Consider the following 16,226-nt stretch of genomic DNA (forward strand, 5'->3'; position numbering starts at 1 on the left):
ACCAACCAAACAAACGGTTGATGGCTTCGCACCAAATATCATAGCATTAACCAAACAAACTCTTTAAACTTTTTTCCATTTCATTGCCTTTCTCTAAACTATGAGAGATATCAGTAACAAACAGAGATTTGGGGTAGGGAGAAGGAACAAAGCTAGCTATCTAGGATGGACTCTGGAATGGGATACAATGTACACATGACAACAACTGCTTCCACAAACCAAAAAGTCAAATGGGCCAGTATCACAATCAAACAAGCTAACACAAAACGGGGTATACCTCATTCTGCGGACACATTGCCATACTGCCATGGGTTGAAGTCAATTGATTTCACATCAACCCCATCAACAGAGTCAGAGCTATCAATTGCAGCACGGTGTTGAGTGTATTTACTGTTATACTGATAGACTTCCAAGTCACCCCACGGTGTAGGTGTAACCTCCTCAGTTAATTCGAACCATCTTGGTGTAAACTTTTGTTCCTTTGCTTCTCGTTCTTTCTTTTCAGCTCTCTGCCTCTCCTCCAATCTGAAAGAGAAACAAAGGATAAATAACAGGTTCAAAGATCTTCACAGTAATATTAGAAATATTACATATAATCCAACACTGATTCCCTTTTGGAAAAAGTACGAATAGAGAGAGAAAGATACCTGCTCTTCTCTGCACCTGCTTTGGATAGATCGCCGTTCTCAAGTGCATATCTATCAGGGCGCAAACGCGAGTCCGATGCCAACAACTTTTTAGGAGCAGTGTTAAAGCTATTTATTTTATGTGCAAAGTATGTGTACTGAAATTTGTCATTCTCCGGAACATCGGCAATATGCCAAACCTGCAGATATCATTCTTTGTGAATGCCAGAAGCTAGACTATTTAGTATATACAGCCAGCAATATAACTGCAAGATACAAGCAACAGTCCAGAATAAAGAGAATCTCAAGTAAACGATTCATCATCTTCTTCAAACCTTTGTTTCTGTACCAAAGAACATAGCTGAACCTAGCAGATAAATACTGGTGAATATTTTACTAAACACGAATGAGTAGCAAGCCTTCACCACGCTCTAGATGGACACCATTTGCTCTATAATAAATAATACACTACAACAGTATTAAAATGCTCTTCATAAAAATAATGTAGACGTAACTTAACTCGAAGAATACAGTTGTGCATATTGCAGATGAAACTTGACTGACAAAAATATACAACAAAGATAAGACTATGAGTACCTCTTTTAATTCTGTTCCTGGAAGGGGTTCCCCTTCCATGTCACAAGGTTGATAATTCATGGATTCATTCCATTTCCCAGTCATCAATATCTTAGGTTCCTCAGCAGAATTATAAACATATCCATCCACTTCATAACGACCAGCTCTGCAACAAAATACAACTTTTAATTTATCAACACTAGCAAAACTTGTAACTACTACATGGTCTATAAACTAATTTTGCAAACCAACACTGAAGGTTATAAATCAAAAGTAATATTTTCAAAATTCATTCGTTAGTAGATTGTACTGAAATACTTCATTCATTTCAGGATCCAGTGAATCATTTATTTTGAAGCATTTTTCTTGATTTATAGACACAGAAAAAACACCAGGTCAGAAATCAATTCCAATGAGATTAAAAGGTGACAAATAGAAAGTTCAAATCTCATTGTACTACAAAGTTCTAGCAGTAACAACATGGCTATCGAAACACTTGAATAATTCATAGATCTATGCTTGAAGGAATTCATACCCAAACCAGCCACAAGGCTGGAAACATAGCACAGCTTTGTCCCCAGTTGTCAGATTTGTCATGATCATCTCTCCAGGTGAATCAACCCAAGTCCGTCCGAATATCAAGTTGTTTACCTTTGTGGGAGGTGGCACTAAATCTAAGACTACACCATCTCTTTTAAGAGTCACTCGGGTTCTGCAAACAAACGCAAAATAAATAACATAAATGTTCCATCCAATTTTTTAATTTCAAGGAAAAAATATTAACAGAAAGAAAGAAAAAAAACACATCATAATGAAGAATAAAATCTCACTTGATTACATAGAATTTCAAAAAAGCCAACCATACATCAACAAAAGTATAAAAAAAATTCTAAAATGACGCATATCCATAATTCAAATAATTGTTCATCTATTGTTGATATATGTGCATTAGCTATCGATTATATCTAATTCTTACATCTTTTTCCTTCAGGAAGAATTCATTACAATGCAGCCAAAGCAGATAATTAATTATACATGTTTCTAGGGGAAGAGATCGAGCTCTCCCAAGGAATTAGCTCTAGAAACCATTCAAAACCAGAAGAAAAAAGAGGTGAAACTTTCTACCAGCAGTTCAGCACTAGTGTATTGCATGACATCCAAATGAATAATATATTGTCGGGAGATCAAAAACTACATATTAAAGAACAAGCAGAGTTTGTAATACCTTCCAACAGGGTAAACATCAAGAGAGTTCCCTAAAAATTTAGTTTTCAGCTTTGACGTCACATCATAAGTGAAATGCTCATTTTCACCATGAGCAGCACTCATTGGTGGATGATGACTGACCTGGAATAATGTTGTATGATGGTCAATTAAGGGTATTCACGATCTTAAATGGATCACGAGAGTAGGAGAGAAAATCTAATGTGTAACACCATGGGAGGGGAGTTTTGCATATACATGAAAAACTTGGACAGTCATGGCCCTCAAAAGCTCACCTGCTCTGCAACGAATGTAATCCCACAGTGATTAACCATCTCATAAGTCTCCCCAAGTATAGGATTAAATGGTTTCCATGTTCGCTGGTAGGCGTAGTAGACAGATATAGCCCATGAAGCTGTAATGAATAACAGATATGTATAGATATACATCAACCATAAAATGAAACTTGAATGTGCATCACAAGCGAAGGAAAGCCATACTCACTGGAGTACACCAACCGCATATAAGGATCCTCACATTCATCAGCGCGATCCAACAAGTGTGAATATTCCATCAGCTGTAGGTATTGCACAGTTAACAAAACAATCAAACTATATATACAATGTGCACAAGTATCCAGGTAGACACGCAGCCAGATGTTTAGTACAAACCTCTGCCATTTTCTGCAGCATTGTCATTGGCTCAAAAATATATACAGGAAGAGTCACCATTGATGTTATATCTGAACCTATATACTTTTGCATCATCTTCCAGTAACTGTCTCGTTCCTTTAACAGAGAAATGTACAGATGCATAAGAAATTCAGGTTAAGTATGATCAATAGCATTTCATGAAGAAGACAACATAATTCCTATTTTATTTGTGCACTGAGGATGGGAAGAATGGGGGAACTGACAAGAAAATGCTACAAAGTCACATATTTTTGATCAACTGTTCACTAATAGAGTTTATAAGTTAATGTTACACCTATCATAAATTCACAATGACACCTAAGACTCCAGAAACATTGCAATCTGGAGTTAAACATGAGAATTGGCCTATTGCCACATCAAAATTTTATATGAGTAAAAAAAAAGACGCTCCTTCCCGAGCAGAAAGCCAACCCTCTTAAAAAACACATACTTGATAACCAAAAAAAAAAAAAAATGAAAACGAACTGTTACACCTAATGACCAAATGCAAATGATAACAGAGCAACACATCCTTAAAAGGGAGATTGTAGAGACGAAAAATTAGCATACCTCCTGCTTCCATCTTCCACGTTGAGCTTCCTCCTCTGCATCTTCTTTGCCTCCCTCTGGATTTATAACTTCCACCCCTTCATAACCAAGCATCCTAAATGAAAGAGGAGAATCACATTCAACTGATAGAACTCACTCCTTATTAACAAATCAGTAAGTATCAGGATAGTTTCCTCTATCAGTATGTACACAAGCAGATGAACTAATGGCTAAATCAAAAGATGAAGCTATGTTTAACCATTTTAATGAAATCCCCATGGGACACTATTTAAAGTTCATCGAGTATACAATGCTGACAGTTGTGCACAACACTATCAGAAACCCCTTCCCAGAAGCAGAATGAAGCTATCAGTATGACGCTTACTCTCTGGAGTGTCAACAAACTCATTTAATATAACTAGCATAGAAAAAGAGAGAAAGTTTGCGCCAATAGCCATAATATGATTCCAGTCATTCCCCTGGCCTAAAAATTACTAAAGTCCCCCATCCAAGGCAAAAGTACAAGCCTTGTTCAAATTAATCTATAGCAAGAGATCTGCTTCAATGATTATCACAGGTTGAGAATCATCTAATATGAATCCCAGACATCTAATATTCGTGACTAAATTGGTATTTCTAATATTAATCCTCAAAAGACAAGTACACATATATACACAAGAGTCCTCATTCAACACTCCAGATGCCTACCTAGCTAGTAGCTCAAGTTGTGACTATTCAGAAACTAAAGGTGGCACTCCTCTCTCACAAAATCAAGAACAGAACCCCGAAAACACGGTTACGGAGCTCTCCATCACATAATTCACACACAAATAATATTCCGAAACCGAAAGAGATCGCAGTCATCAATGAAAGCAAGTACATTTCAAGACTGAAAGCTAGAATCCGATCAAAAATGTCAGAGCTCAAGTCGAATTTACCAATCGAAATCAAGAACAAGTGATTAAGAGTAAGAAAGGAAAACAATTAGGGGTTCTACAACACCAAGTGCATGAAAAATCGAACTGAAAGATTGAGGATTGAAAAAAAAAAAAAAAAAAGGGACAGAAATGAAAGCTAACCCGCCAACGGATCGGTGCATGGCGCTGCCGAAGACGGAGAGGCCGGAACTCATGGCGGCGAAGAAGCCCTTGTTGTTCTTCTCATCCTTGTTTGGGAAACTCATTTCTCTGAAAACCCTAATTCGATAATTGCGAGATCAAAGTGTCTCTGAAAAATTTAGGAACAAGGCTTTGGCAACAAGTTTGGAGAAAAATGAACCGAGAAAATATGACATAAAGTGTGGAAAAAGGGCAGACGACGTGGAATTCGTTAACTGGCGGTTACTGTTTTATTGAGTTTAACGCTCCTCCTATGGCGCGTGGGATCTTCGTAATTTTTTTTTTCCTCTTCTACCCTTTTCTGTTTTGGCGTTCAAATGGGTTCACGAAGAATAGCGTGCTCGATACGTTCGGTGTTTTAGATGGTGCTCTTTCAAATTTCCAATAGTTGCAACTCCATACGGAAGGGCTATATATTAATCCGACCATCGATTTTTTATTTCAGTGATTATAAAACAACACTTTTTTTTTTTTTTAAGGTTACTAGAGAAAAATTAGGATTTTGAGAGAGAGAAACTCTAGAGAGAGAAAACCCTAGAGAGAACGTCGTTGGTTGGGATTGCTCCTGTCCGGCTGCGCCTCGACGCTGGCACTGGCCACTGGCCTTGCCGACCGCACGTGACGGGTTCTGTTGCCCGTGGACAGGTCCAACACTCGGAGGTTATGGTGTGGAGGTTTCTTTCCCCGTTTCTTCTCGAATCCGGCTGCACCAGGGTATGATATGCTGTTGAGGGGTGGGATCGACGTTGGGTGGATCCACGATGCGATGATGGGACATGCGGCGGTGCCACCACGGGGAGGTGAAGGGATAGAGAGGGGCGGATCTGCGATATGGATTAAGGCTGTGTGGGGATGGGATCGTGGATGGCGTCCTCCTCTGGTGGTCCGACGGCGGCGATAGAGCGGCGGTGGTGGAGGCTCGACATCCAGGGCGGAGTGGTGGGCGTGGTGGCGTGATGGTGCAGGTGAGACCTTGGGCTAGGCGTGAGGAATGGAGGCCCACTGCCTTGGTTCTCTGGGCTCGGGCTTTGTTGCTTGGGCTGGATGGTTTTTGGGCCTGGGTCTGGGTTTGGGTGACGTGGGTATTTGTAATGATGCTTCTACGTGATAGAGTTATCTTTTTGGTATGTTATCGCTATGTCAAAGCAAATAGAATAGTTATTCGTGCACTTTTTGCTAATTGGTGCTTGTTAGAATACATAGATTTTGTGGAGAGTCTTGGTATTATTTCAGGATGTTCTCTTTATACTTATTGTAATCTGAGGTTCAGGCTTTATGTCCCCTCCTCTTGTATTCTGCAGTTTCATTGATCAAGGCTTGAGGGCAGCCGCATCAGTCCTTTAAAAAAAAAAAAAAAACACACACACACACACATTTAAAAAAAAAAAAAAAAAAGTTTTAATTGGTAAAATCGGCACTTTTTAGAATTGTTTCTAGAATTGGCAACAACGATATCAGTCTATCAAAAGCGCTTTAAGAAGTTATCTCAACACGTTTTTTGGTGGTTTTTGCAAGAACCACGTATAGCAATAAAGTGTTTTTTTGGTGGTTTTTTCAAAAAGCAAGTAGAACAATAAAGCATGTTTTTTGTGATTTTTTTCAGAAGCACTTGACATGTGTTTCCTGAGAGACACTAAAAATTATTTTTATTATAAAATTACTCTGTAAGTGTCATTTTTATTGCTCTACGTGCTTCCAACAATATTGTAACTAGTGGAAAATAAATTCTTAAGTAGGGCAAACCTAAGAATATTTGGCACGTCTACCGTCTACCCTACCTAAGAATTTTTTTTCTAGTAAAAATGGTTACGGTACGTAACAAAATCACTTCCATAAAAGCAAAATTCCAAATACAGCCACTTCCATTTTCCGTGGCCAAAGATTTTGGGCTTAAGGAAGAAGATGTAGGCTAATACGTAGTTAATAGGCTTGTGGTTAACACAGTCCATTTATGGACAAAGACCTGAAAGAGAGCGAAAGAAGAGGCCCATAAGCCCAAAAAAGAGAAGAGAAGCCGGTAATATTCTCCGACTGGGTATCAAATTCTCTCATCTTCACGTGGGGGAAGATTAGTAGCAGTATTAATCTCTGGGCAGTCACAGTGAGACCCAAATCTGTCTCAGATCTACAGCGAAGCTCCTTCAATTTTCTATTCACTAATCAATTCGTTTTTGATTTTCACCTTTTAATTAAAATTTTTACTTACTCCGATCACATTCACATTCACATACTCTCTCTCTCTCTCTCTCTCTCTCTCTATATCACTCTCCGCCCAATCCAAAACCCTAAGGAGCTCCGATCGTCTCTCTCCCAATTCGCCAACTGTCAAAGCCTCGCGGAATTCCGTGAAGGTTAAAAGTGGAAGCATGAAAGAAGCGAAAGCCAACGGTCAGTACCCGCAGCCGCAGCAGCACCAGAACGGCGGTGCCCACTTGTCGCCGTTCAAATTCGCCAAGTTGTTCGATCCGGAAGCTTCCTGGGACAAGGTACTACTATGCCCTATGCCTCTCTGTTTCCAATTCGATTCTCAGAAATTGGATTTCCAAAAAGTCATGAAAGTGTTTGATCCTGAAGCAAAGCAGTGGGATTTTTAATGGGTTTTGTGGATTTTTGAAGTTAATGGGAAATATTGGAACGGTCTAATTTATTGAACTTATATATAATGAGTTGAAACTGTTGGGTAGCTTAATAGCTGCTGCAACTTGACTCTAATTCTGAGCTAAATTAAATATAGGGTGTTAGATTGTTTTGGTTCGAAATTTGAGTTTGCTTTGTGTTTTTCGCGTAGGATCAATTGGGAGATGTCTTGCATTGGATTCGACAGGGCATGGCTCTTGTGTGTGGGCTACTATGGGGTGCGGTACCCTTGGTAGGAGGCATATGGTTCGTCCTGTAAGTTTATGAATACCCTGAACTGTTGCATTTATTGCTGCTAATCGTCTTACTTCAATGAATTTACTATGTAAAATTTGATAAGAATTGAGTAAGAGGATACTCGAACTCTCGTAAGGCAAGCAGGGCAGTGTTGGGAGACAATGTTTGATTGATGACTTGAAAACTTAAGAGGTCTGTTTTCTGAAAATCAATTACAAAGGTTGAGTAAAGATAGATGTAGGTTTCTGCTACCTGTTGGGGAAGATGAATTCGCGTAGGTTAAAAAAATTTAATAATCAATTAATGATTTTCTTAAAATAAAGGGTAGGAATCAGTAATAGTCAGACATTGTAGCTTGTTGGGGACTTTAGCTGCTCATTTTGGGAAGATCAAAATATTATACACCATGACTTTAAAACTACAAAACGATTCGTTTTTCATTCCTGTTGAATCAATAATGTTGTAGAGGTTTCGTGACTTTCCATTCTCAGAGTTTTTTTTTTTTTTTTTTTTTTTTTTTAAATATAGTATTGTTTGGCTAATTATAGAGTTACTTTCTAAATATGCTTTTTAAAAGAGGAATATTGAACAATTCCTAGGTCTTGTGTCCTTTGAGTTCTTTGACTCCTTTCTGAAGAAGGCATGCGAAGTAACAGATGAGTTGTAGGCTCGTAGCTGTTACTTTATTGAAACAAATACTAGCACAGCCAGTCATTTGAACTTAAATTTTAAATGACATTGCTTGGCATAGTCTTTCTTTGGTGAGCATTGTAGAAATGGCTCATTCACTAATTTGCTTCTTTCATACTATGCTTTGTTCTTTTGTGATATTATGGTTATCTGAAAGGAACAGCGCCTATACTCAAAGAGGGTGTTGATACTTTTCATTTCAGTGTTTCCAACTTGATAGCCTTTTATGGTCATGCAGTGCTTATTGTATCCAGTGACAACTTATGTCTGAGTTTAGTCTTCCTATCAATAAAAATAAAAAAAATAAAAAAAATTGGACTTGTGCCTGTGATGAGTGTCCTATGATTCCTGCTTAATGTTTTCAAAAATAGTATTTCATGCTTTTGAATCTTCAGTGTTCACTAATGTAGCATGTTCTTCCACTTTCTTATGAACATTTTCCTTACTCTTATAGTTACTTGTCAAATCATTTGTTGACTTTATGAGGTGGACTTTGATTTACAGTTTTCTCTTGTTATCCACTGGGATTATATATGGCTACTATGCGATGATACTGAAGCTTGATGAAGAAGAATTTGGCGGTCATGGAGCTCTCCTCCAAGAGGGACTTTTTGCATCTGTAACTCTTTTTCTGGTAATATAATATCATTTGTGATCTATTCTCCTTACTTACCATCTCATATAAGTACAGCCTCATTAGGACTTTGATCTCATTCTCATTTCTTCTCTTTCTGTTTTTCAGCTTGCATGGGTTCTAGTATACAGCTTGGGACACTTCTGATTGGCCATCTATTCAATTTCACTAGGATTTGGTTGCATGAAGAGCGATAGCCTTGGATACAATGAGAAAGTTTCTTATGAAGTCATTACTGTTTGCTCATTTCTTTATGATTAAGCAACATTATGAATATGAGCATGGACATGCTAGCATCTGATTATGGTGCATAGATGTTTCAGTCAATGTTTCTTCATAAACACCCACGCAATGTAGCAATGTATGACCTGCAAAAAACTGATGAGAATCAAAATTGTTTTGGTAGCCATTAATAAAATTGCCTGCAGTCAAATTTGGGTGCTTAGCTGCATAGTTGCTACACGTAGTTGACAAGCAGGATGTGTTCTGTTTTCCTAAAGAATACAAGGTATGTTATACGGGTTGGGGTGAATATTTGAGTGAACTGATGTAAAAGAAATGCAGTTTCAATTGCCTGTTTTGCATCATTATATTCTATGTGCACATTAGGAATTCTAGCCTTTGTCTATTTTTGGGGGTAAATTTATGTATTCTTTTGTTACGTGGCTAGATATATGAGTATTACTGCCGAGTATTTGAGTGCAAATGCAATGTGCTTATCATTTAGTGGTCTTCTTTTGTTCTCTCTAGCATGTTTAGGTTGACACCCGACTGGGAGCTGTTTGCGAATTATTACGTGAGTTCCAACTGAAGGCGGCTTTAAGAATTGGATCTCTCGGTTTTTGAGTGGCATATCCTTAATGAAATGGGGGCGTGTAACATAACTAGGAGGTTTATTAATCATTTAGATGAATATTTTGGTTGAAATTAGAGAACATCAAAGGGATGCTGCCATTTATCAACTGCTCATATCAGAAAGCATCAAAAGTATCTGAACTGTTCGACAATGATAATAGTTAAACTTCTAAGAAGTGCATTCCCTTGACATAAGAGTCACAATCTATAGAATGATCCTATTTCTGTTCTGGCACATATGAATTGATCCTACTCAGGTAAGATTGACTTTAAGTTTATTACAATTGGTCTAAAGGAGCAGGAAAAAATTGCCGTACTGTACACAAGCTTAACAATGCATGTATCAATCCCTTCTTTGAAGTCGACCTCCACCTTTTCTTGAAACAAGATAGATACGTCCATAAACCCATCTTCTACCCAGAGGTGAAAGGGATTTCTGCACAAAATTAAACCATTGTTAAGCAAGCAATACACAAACAGCAAAAGATTCTATAATATCATATAGCGACTGAACATGTAATTTTTTTCAGCCTCGCAAATCAAAATAAGAGAGCTAGGTTCATTTCGGAAAGATAAAGAGAGGCATTATGACCAATGGTGGATTGTGGCAGTTTCAAACACAAAACTTAAAGTGCAATTAATAGGAAAATGTGGAGGAAACTGGGGTAATATGAATAGTGAGAAAGTGAGGCGCTTATGAATTCTTACATTTCTCATTAGGGTCTAGGGTTTACTCTTTACTCTTACTGAAGTGATTCTTATATTCACCTCACCTCTTAACAGAGCCAGCAATGTGGTGTATAAATGTTGATTAAAGTTCTCCTGACATGGTAACATGTAGAGCATTTTCAACATAAAAGATACCTTACGGTCTTGTTCAGTTACCTCCCACAGAACGCCTTTAAAATATGACATATTCTGTATGAAACTCTATGAATGTCTTTATTTAAAACTTCAATTTATTGATCCTCAAGTAAATACTCCTAACTTCTCTATAATTGTCATCTTTGAATCTAGATCTTCACAAAATACAAGTTTTAACACATGAAAGTTGGTGGGGGAAACAAGAAGCAGCCAAATTACCTCAGCCTTGGTGCGGAATTCTAACAAGCATTCACATACATGACAATTTGCTCTATGTGGGGAGTTATTAGACTGATCTGATTTCACAAATGCAAACACCTGTAGAAAGTATTCCAATTAGTGAAAATGGATGATATGGAAAAAAGTAAACAGCTTTTAGAAGCTCTTGCTGACAACATCTATCATGATCAACTCACCTCCTCCCCACAGTTTGGGCACACCCCTTTCAGTGCCATCAAGTCGTTCGTCCATAGGCCTTCAAGTACTTTAACTGTGAAAAAAAGGAACTTATGTTAACTCTGACATTAAAATCAATTATAAGAAGATTAGAACTTCCTCATTTCCCTAATTACGATTGATTTTCAATTTTCCATATTTGACAACAGAATTCACTAGTATAATGGATGCAGATTAACTTACCCGAAGCAGATGCAATAGGGAGACCAATGACAGAACCGACTATCATAAAGAGAATGCTATTCAGCACGGAAAGACTAGCTGCTGGATTTACATAAGAAAGTCCTGGACTGAATGCATTTTGATAAGCTAGGCCAACGGTGTATAATATGGGCATGAGAAACGATCCAGTGCCAAACGCAAGAATGAGTATCCATATGCTCGCTAATGCATAAACCTGTGATACGTCTGCCTGCCCTACATCCATGTCACTCAATACTCAAGAAGAGAAAGAAATCACTACTACTCAGGAAATAATAATCTTGGTGAATACTGTATTATCCCACAACACATCAGTTTGCAAAACTGATGTCCTAAACAGGCATAGGTCATAGTCCAAAGCAAAGCAAAAGTAAAACATTACAGAACTTGAGCTAGAAATAGCACTACTCACTACTCAAGAGCATAAACACAAGGACCTCAAAAGCCATAACATACTGTATGCTTATGAAACCAAGTAATTGTATTCAACTATTCATGAACTAAAATCAAAATGAATCACCTCAGCATCGGAGTAAGCCGACTGTCGCCGGAGACTGCAACGGGGGTATTTCACCACGCATTTCGAACCGTACCATCTCAACTTCAACTGTTGTTTTCCAATCAAAAATGTCACTTTGCAAACCCCAAATCGCTACATAACGAAAAAGGAACACACACATATATAATAGTAGTACCTCTACTCTATCGAACATGTCATCAACTATCAAAGGGTCGCCACTGTAGTACGCATCACGTGCCTGCCACGTGCACCAGAAACAAATAATCAAAGATTGAATCTTTCATCACCGAAATTAAAATTGGAAAAAAAAAAAGAAGAAAGGAAAATCCATACTTGACGGTAGAGGGCTTCGAGGGTTTCTTTGCTGGCGGTTTCAATTGGGCCGACGTAGATGCAGGAGGGGCCGGCGGCGGGGTCGTCGGGAGTGGTGGCGAGGTGGCTGCCGCTGGCGGAGATACGAGCGGAGAATGGAGCTCCGGTTCGGAGGGTTCTGGAACTTTCGGGGACGGTGGACCCGATTAAGTGGTGGGGGGCGAAGGAGGCGCCCGTGGCCGCCATGAAACTGGAAAGCGTGGAGGTGAAGCACCTCAAGCTGAGTGGTGAGAGAGAGAGTTTGGGGCCACGGAAATGGTTTTGGCGCGTAAATATCTGGGTTGGTTGATTGGCTGAGGATGAGTATGGCCTTTCCGGGCAGAATAAGGCAGAGGAATACTTTTCTAGATCAAGATTCGACGTCGTTTTCCAGGAAATGGGAAAAAAAAAAAAAAAAAAAAAAAGGAAAGAGACGAAATAAAAAAGAATGCGTCTGCCGGGAGTCGAACCCGGGTCTATTGCTTGGAAGGCAATTATCCTAACCGTTGGACTACAGACGCTTGCTTGTTTAAAATCTTCTTTCATTTCGATTATGAGTGAAAATTTCGGTGAGCAAAAATTTTGATGTGTCGCTAAAATGTCGGCAATGTCAAATTATGGAAATTTTGATGAAAACGGAAGATAGTGTTGCTTCCGTCTTGTTTGTTTGTAAGCTAGAGTAATTGGTATTATAACAGAGTTATATGCAAGCACTAAGTAAGCAACCAACCTTATGTATTGTAGGCAAACAATTTGAAGTGATTCCCATCTATTGATCAAAAAGGGTGTAAGGTCAAAATGATTAATCCTTTTTAGACTCTTCTACACATAATTCTTCAAGAATTAATTTAGAAATATCTCTTTCAAACATTGATTTCTAGGCTTGCTAGCATGGGGCAAAAACTTCTTCGAAAGGTGTTTGGTTTAATCATTTTTGTTCTCAAGTGTTGTTTTATCTTGTGATTGTAGTTCTAGGATCGATGTGGTACATTTTGTCCGTTTTCGCAGCTTGCAGTTAAGGTTTTTAATAATGAGACTAATAAGTAGTAAGTAATTCGTCTTTGAAGTTTAAAGAGTATGAATGAGATCCATCTTTGTGATCAAAAGAACAAAAAAAGAATAAGAACCTAAATCTAGTTTATCTGTTGTATGTTCCAACGTCCAAAGCATCAATATTTTGTACAAGAGAGAAGAAAAAAAACATGTCTCTACAAAAGAAGGAAAAGAAGAAGAAAAAAGGAAAATGTCTATGTTTGCATAAGAATCAACTAGCTAGGTAAAGCTCAGACCAAAAAAAAAAAAAAAAAAACTAGCTAGGTAAAGCTCACTTCTCTACAACTACAAAAAATTCTTTAAAGCTTTTCATATCTCTATTGTCTAGCCTTTTAAATCCTGGCTTTCAAAGAAAGGATCCCATTCATGTTCTCCCACTATCCCAAACAAATTGTACTTCCAACTCACCTTTTCTGCAAAATCAAAACTAGTATTCTTCCCTTCCCTCATGTCCTTTCCAATTGTGTCAACTCTTTCAAGAACCCCCTTAACAGAAATATCAAATGCATCATCATGAGTCTTCAATTTGTTACTTGGGTCAGCATACACAACTCTCGGTATCAATCTTATAACCTCTTCCCTCATTTTCACGATTTCCTGGCTTGAAATTCCACTCAAGACCCTCTCAATGCTGACCGTCTTGTTTTTTACGTCAAACTGTGAGATAAGCACAGAGTATTTGGTGTGCTCCTTTGGTAAGTGCCACACATATTGGACATAGGCCGAACCAGGATGAAAGAAAACCGGTATGCACCCAGCTAGAATAGAATCAAAGATTGATCTTCTGGTCAAAGAATCACCAGGAGGCTGCAAGCAGAACACAGAACCTTGAAACATTTTCATCACGAAAACCGGCTTGTGACACTTGTCTGGCCCTGTAGAGCATTCTAGCAACTTGCATTTTCTCCTTGCAGCTTTACACTGGTCGATGATGTCGTTTCGGATAGAGTCCTGAAGATTAGGCCTCGGGCCGCCTGCAAATGAGAACAAGATCCTCCTTCGCTGTCTTCTCATTCGGTTCTGCCAGTGAAACACTTCAGTGTCCATTGAAGGGTGGAAGTATGTTGGATATGGTATTGCAAAGTCATTACTATTCCAAGGGCTTGATTCAATTGTCAAGATGGTCATATTCTTCGACTCAGGCAAAAGCATAAGCTTGTTTCCCCAGTTTGAATCCTCATCAGTAAATCTCCGAAAGTCCCAAGTGATTCTTCCTGCCACCATAAAATGATCTCTGCCCCACATTCTCTTCCATTCTGGTTTTTCTTTCAGCCACTTCACAAGTTCAAGTGAGCCAGAATCTCTCATTCTAAAGCTGGAACCCCAAAGGTACCGCGACACGTCTAGGCCAGCATAGTAAGGTACAAATATTGCTGAAGCTTGAGAGGAGTCATTTGTCAAACAGTTGTACTGCTTCAACCTATTGTGGAATATGACCTCTAACAAGAACTGGTTTGTAGCAAACCAACCAGTTTTGGAGTAGACTCTCTCATTATTTGGAAAATGAGGGCCAAGACCCAAGTTTGATGACAACTCACACATATTAGTCCAATTGCTAAGTGAACCACAATGCTGGATCAAATCCTGATTAAACTTGCTAGGGATTTCATGGACATATATGTACTTACCTAGGCACAGATCAGATTCAGATTCAGATTTGAAATCTGATTTAATATCAGTATGAATCTCTTCCTCCTTGATGGGTATTTTGGTAACCCCTTTCACATCAAATTGAGTTTCTTTATTCCCTCTAGAATTATCATGTGCTTCTCGATCTGTTTCTTTCGTCGAATTTCCATGCTCTTCAGAATCATTAACATCTTTGGTTCTCATAGCCCCACTTTCGTCCTTGAAAACAACTTTCCTTTCAACATTGGGTTTTTTATCTAGCAAAGGATCAACAGAATTTGAAGCAACAGTAGCGACATTGTTGTCGAAGATGTTGTGATTGAAAAAGGTGATCATGACACCCTTGCTGACCATAAACTGGGAATAGTATGCACCAATCAATAAAAACCATAAAAGAGAACCGGCTAAAACGACGAACCATGATTGGCGGCATATTCCGGTTGTCACTAAAGGCCTTCCCATCTTGTCACGAAAGGCCCGTAATCTGAATCTTCTTCGATTCGTCGTTGTTCCGTTGTGTCTATCTTGGATCAATAAGAACCACCTCAATACAACATTATGTGAAAGAGAGATGAAGCAAAAGAATTGGAATCCATGCAAGGAAAATGGAAAAGAAAAAGACCAATACGAATCCGAATCCTTGTTTGGAGCACAAGAAATTAAAATTTGTTAATGTTTGTTTGTGGTTCAGAAAGAATAATGGATGTATTGGATTGTAGAAATATTAGAGGCAAGGAAATGCATGGGATTTGAAAAGGACGTCTTTGCATGGATTAGTTTCTGGGAAAGTGGATTGGGAGAGAGAAAGGGAAAGAATGAGAGATGAATGATGAAGCAGTCAAGAGTGTATCAGAATTTGGGAAACCAATCAGTTTCAATAGTTTTTATTTGTAAGTTCTTGTGGGAGCAAATCTCAAATTAATGTTTTTTTTATCAGATAGACAACTCAAATGCTACAACTAGTCTTTCGTGAGCCGAACTCACAACCTCTTACTTAGAAAGAAAAGACTATGCCACTAGACCAAATGGTACTGGGCTCAAATTGATGTTTTGATAATACATGCCCTATTTTTTTTTTTTTTTTTTTTGAAATAATGCTGAATTAATCTATGTTTACAATTCATAAACTATACTAGCATTCTTCACACATGCTCCTGCATGTATGATACTTCTTTTTGTTTTTTTTTTAAGAAAATAAAAAAATAAAAAATAAATAAAACAGTTATTGCAGAGAGAAAATAGTGGGAGAGAAAAATGGGGATTGTAGGATAATTTCTTTTTAATTTTTGTAATGAAAATCTATTTTGTAATTGTCATATTTACTCTTGTGATTTA

At 38.2% G+C, this 16,226-nt stretch overlaps 4 protein-coding genes and 1 non-coding gene across 5 annotated transcripts; 1 reads left to right on the forward strand and 4 right to left on the reverse strand.

Annotated features, from left to right (window-relative positions):
- Nucleotides 1-46: 46 nt before the first annotated feature.
- LOC133727905 (oxysterol-binding protein-related protein 3C) lies at nucleotides 47-15,985 on the reverse strand. Its single transcript, XM_062155318.1, has 11 exons — nucleotides 15,965-15,985; nucleotides 4,726-4,879; nucleotides 3,668-3,761; nucleotides 3,077-3,193; nucleotides 2,910-2,982; nucleotides 2,702-2,820; nucleotides 2,428-2,549; nucleotides 1,738-1,914; nucleotides 1,224-1,368; nucleotides 648-826; nucleotides 47-525 (listed from the first exon to the last, which is right to left on the reverse strand). The coding sequence occupies exons 2-11, from the start codon at nucleotides 4,827-4,829 to the stop codon at nucleotides 279-281; spliced, it is 1,377 nt and encodes a 458-aa protein (XP_062011302.1). The 5' UTR covers nucleotides 4,830-4,879; nucleotides 15,965-15,985; the 3' UTR covers nucleotides 47-278.
- On the forward strand, nucleotides 6,798-9,380 carry LOC133727907 (uncharacterized). Its single transcript, XM_062155320.1, has 4 exons — nucleotides 6,798-7,250; nucleotides 7,553-7,656; nucleotides 8,833-8,962; nucleotides 9,071-9,380. Exons 1-4 carry the CDS (start codon nucleotides 7,131-7,133, stop codon nucleotides 9,107-9,109), a joined length of 393 nt encoding a protein of 130 aa, XP_062011304.1. The 5' UTR covers nucleotides 6,798-7,130; the 3' UTR covers nucleotides 9,110-9,380.
- On the reverse strand, nucleotides 9,890-12,501 carry LOC133727906 (PGR5-like protein 1B, chloroplastic). Its single transcript, XM_062155319.1, has 7 exons — nucleotides 12,192-12,501; nucleotides 12,034-12,096; nucleotides 11,859-11,945; nucleotides 11,321-11,549; nucleotides 11,098-11,171; nucleotides 10,901-10,999; nucleotides 9,890-10,253 (listed from the first exon to the last, which is right to left on the reverse strand). Exons 1-7 carry the CDS (start codon nucleotides 12,414-12,416, stop codon nucleotides 10,161-10,163), a joined length of 870 nt encoding a protein of 289 aa, XP_062011303.1. The 5' UTR covers nucleotides 12,417-12,501; the 3' UTR covers nucleotides 9,890-10,160.
- On the reverse strand, nucleotides 12,659-12,730 carry TRNAG-UCC (transfer RNA glycine (anticodon UCC)). Its single transcript has one exon. It is a non-coding gene; the product is annotated as a tRNA-Gly (tRNA).
- Nucleotides 13,512-15,570, reverse strand: LOC133733815 (probable xyloglucan galactosyltransferase GT11). Its single transcript, XM_062161454.1, has one exon. The coding sequence runs from the start codon at nucleotides 15,351-15,353 to the stop codon at nucleotides 13,587-13,589; it is 1,767 nt and encodes a 588-aa protein (XP_062017438.1). The 5' UTR covers nucleotides 15,354-15,570; the 3' UTR covers nucleotides 13,512-13,586.
- Nucleotides 15,986-16,226: the final 241 nt, after the last annotated feature.

This window comes from Rosa rugosa, chromosome 2, assembly GCF_958449725.1.
Source record: "Rosa rugosa chromosome 2, drRosRugo1.1, whole genome shotgun sequence".
Classification (NCBI taxonomy): domain Eukaryota; kingdom Viridiplantae; phylum Streptophyta; class Magnoliopsida; order Rosales; family Rosaceae; genus Rosa; species Rosa rugosa.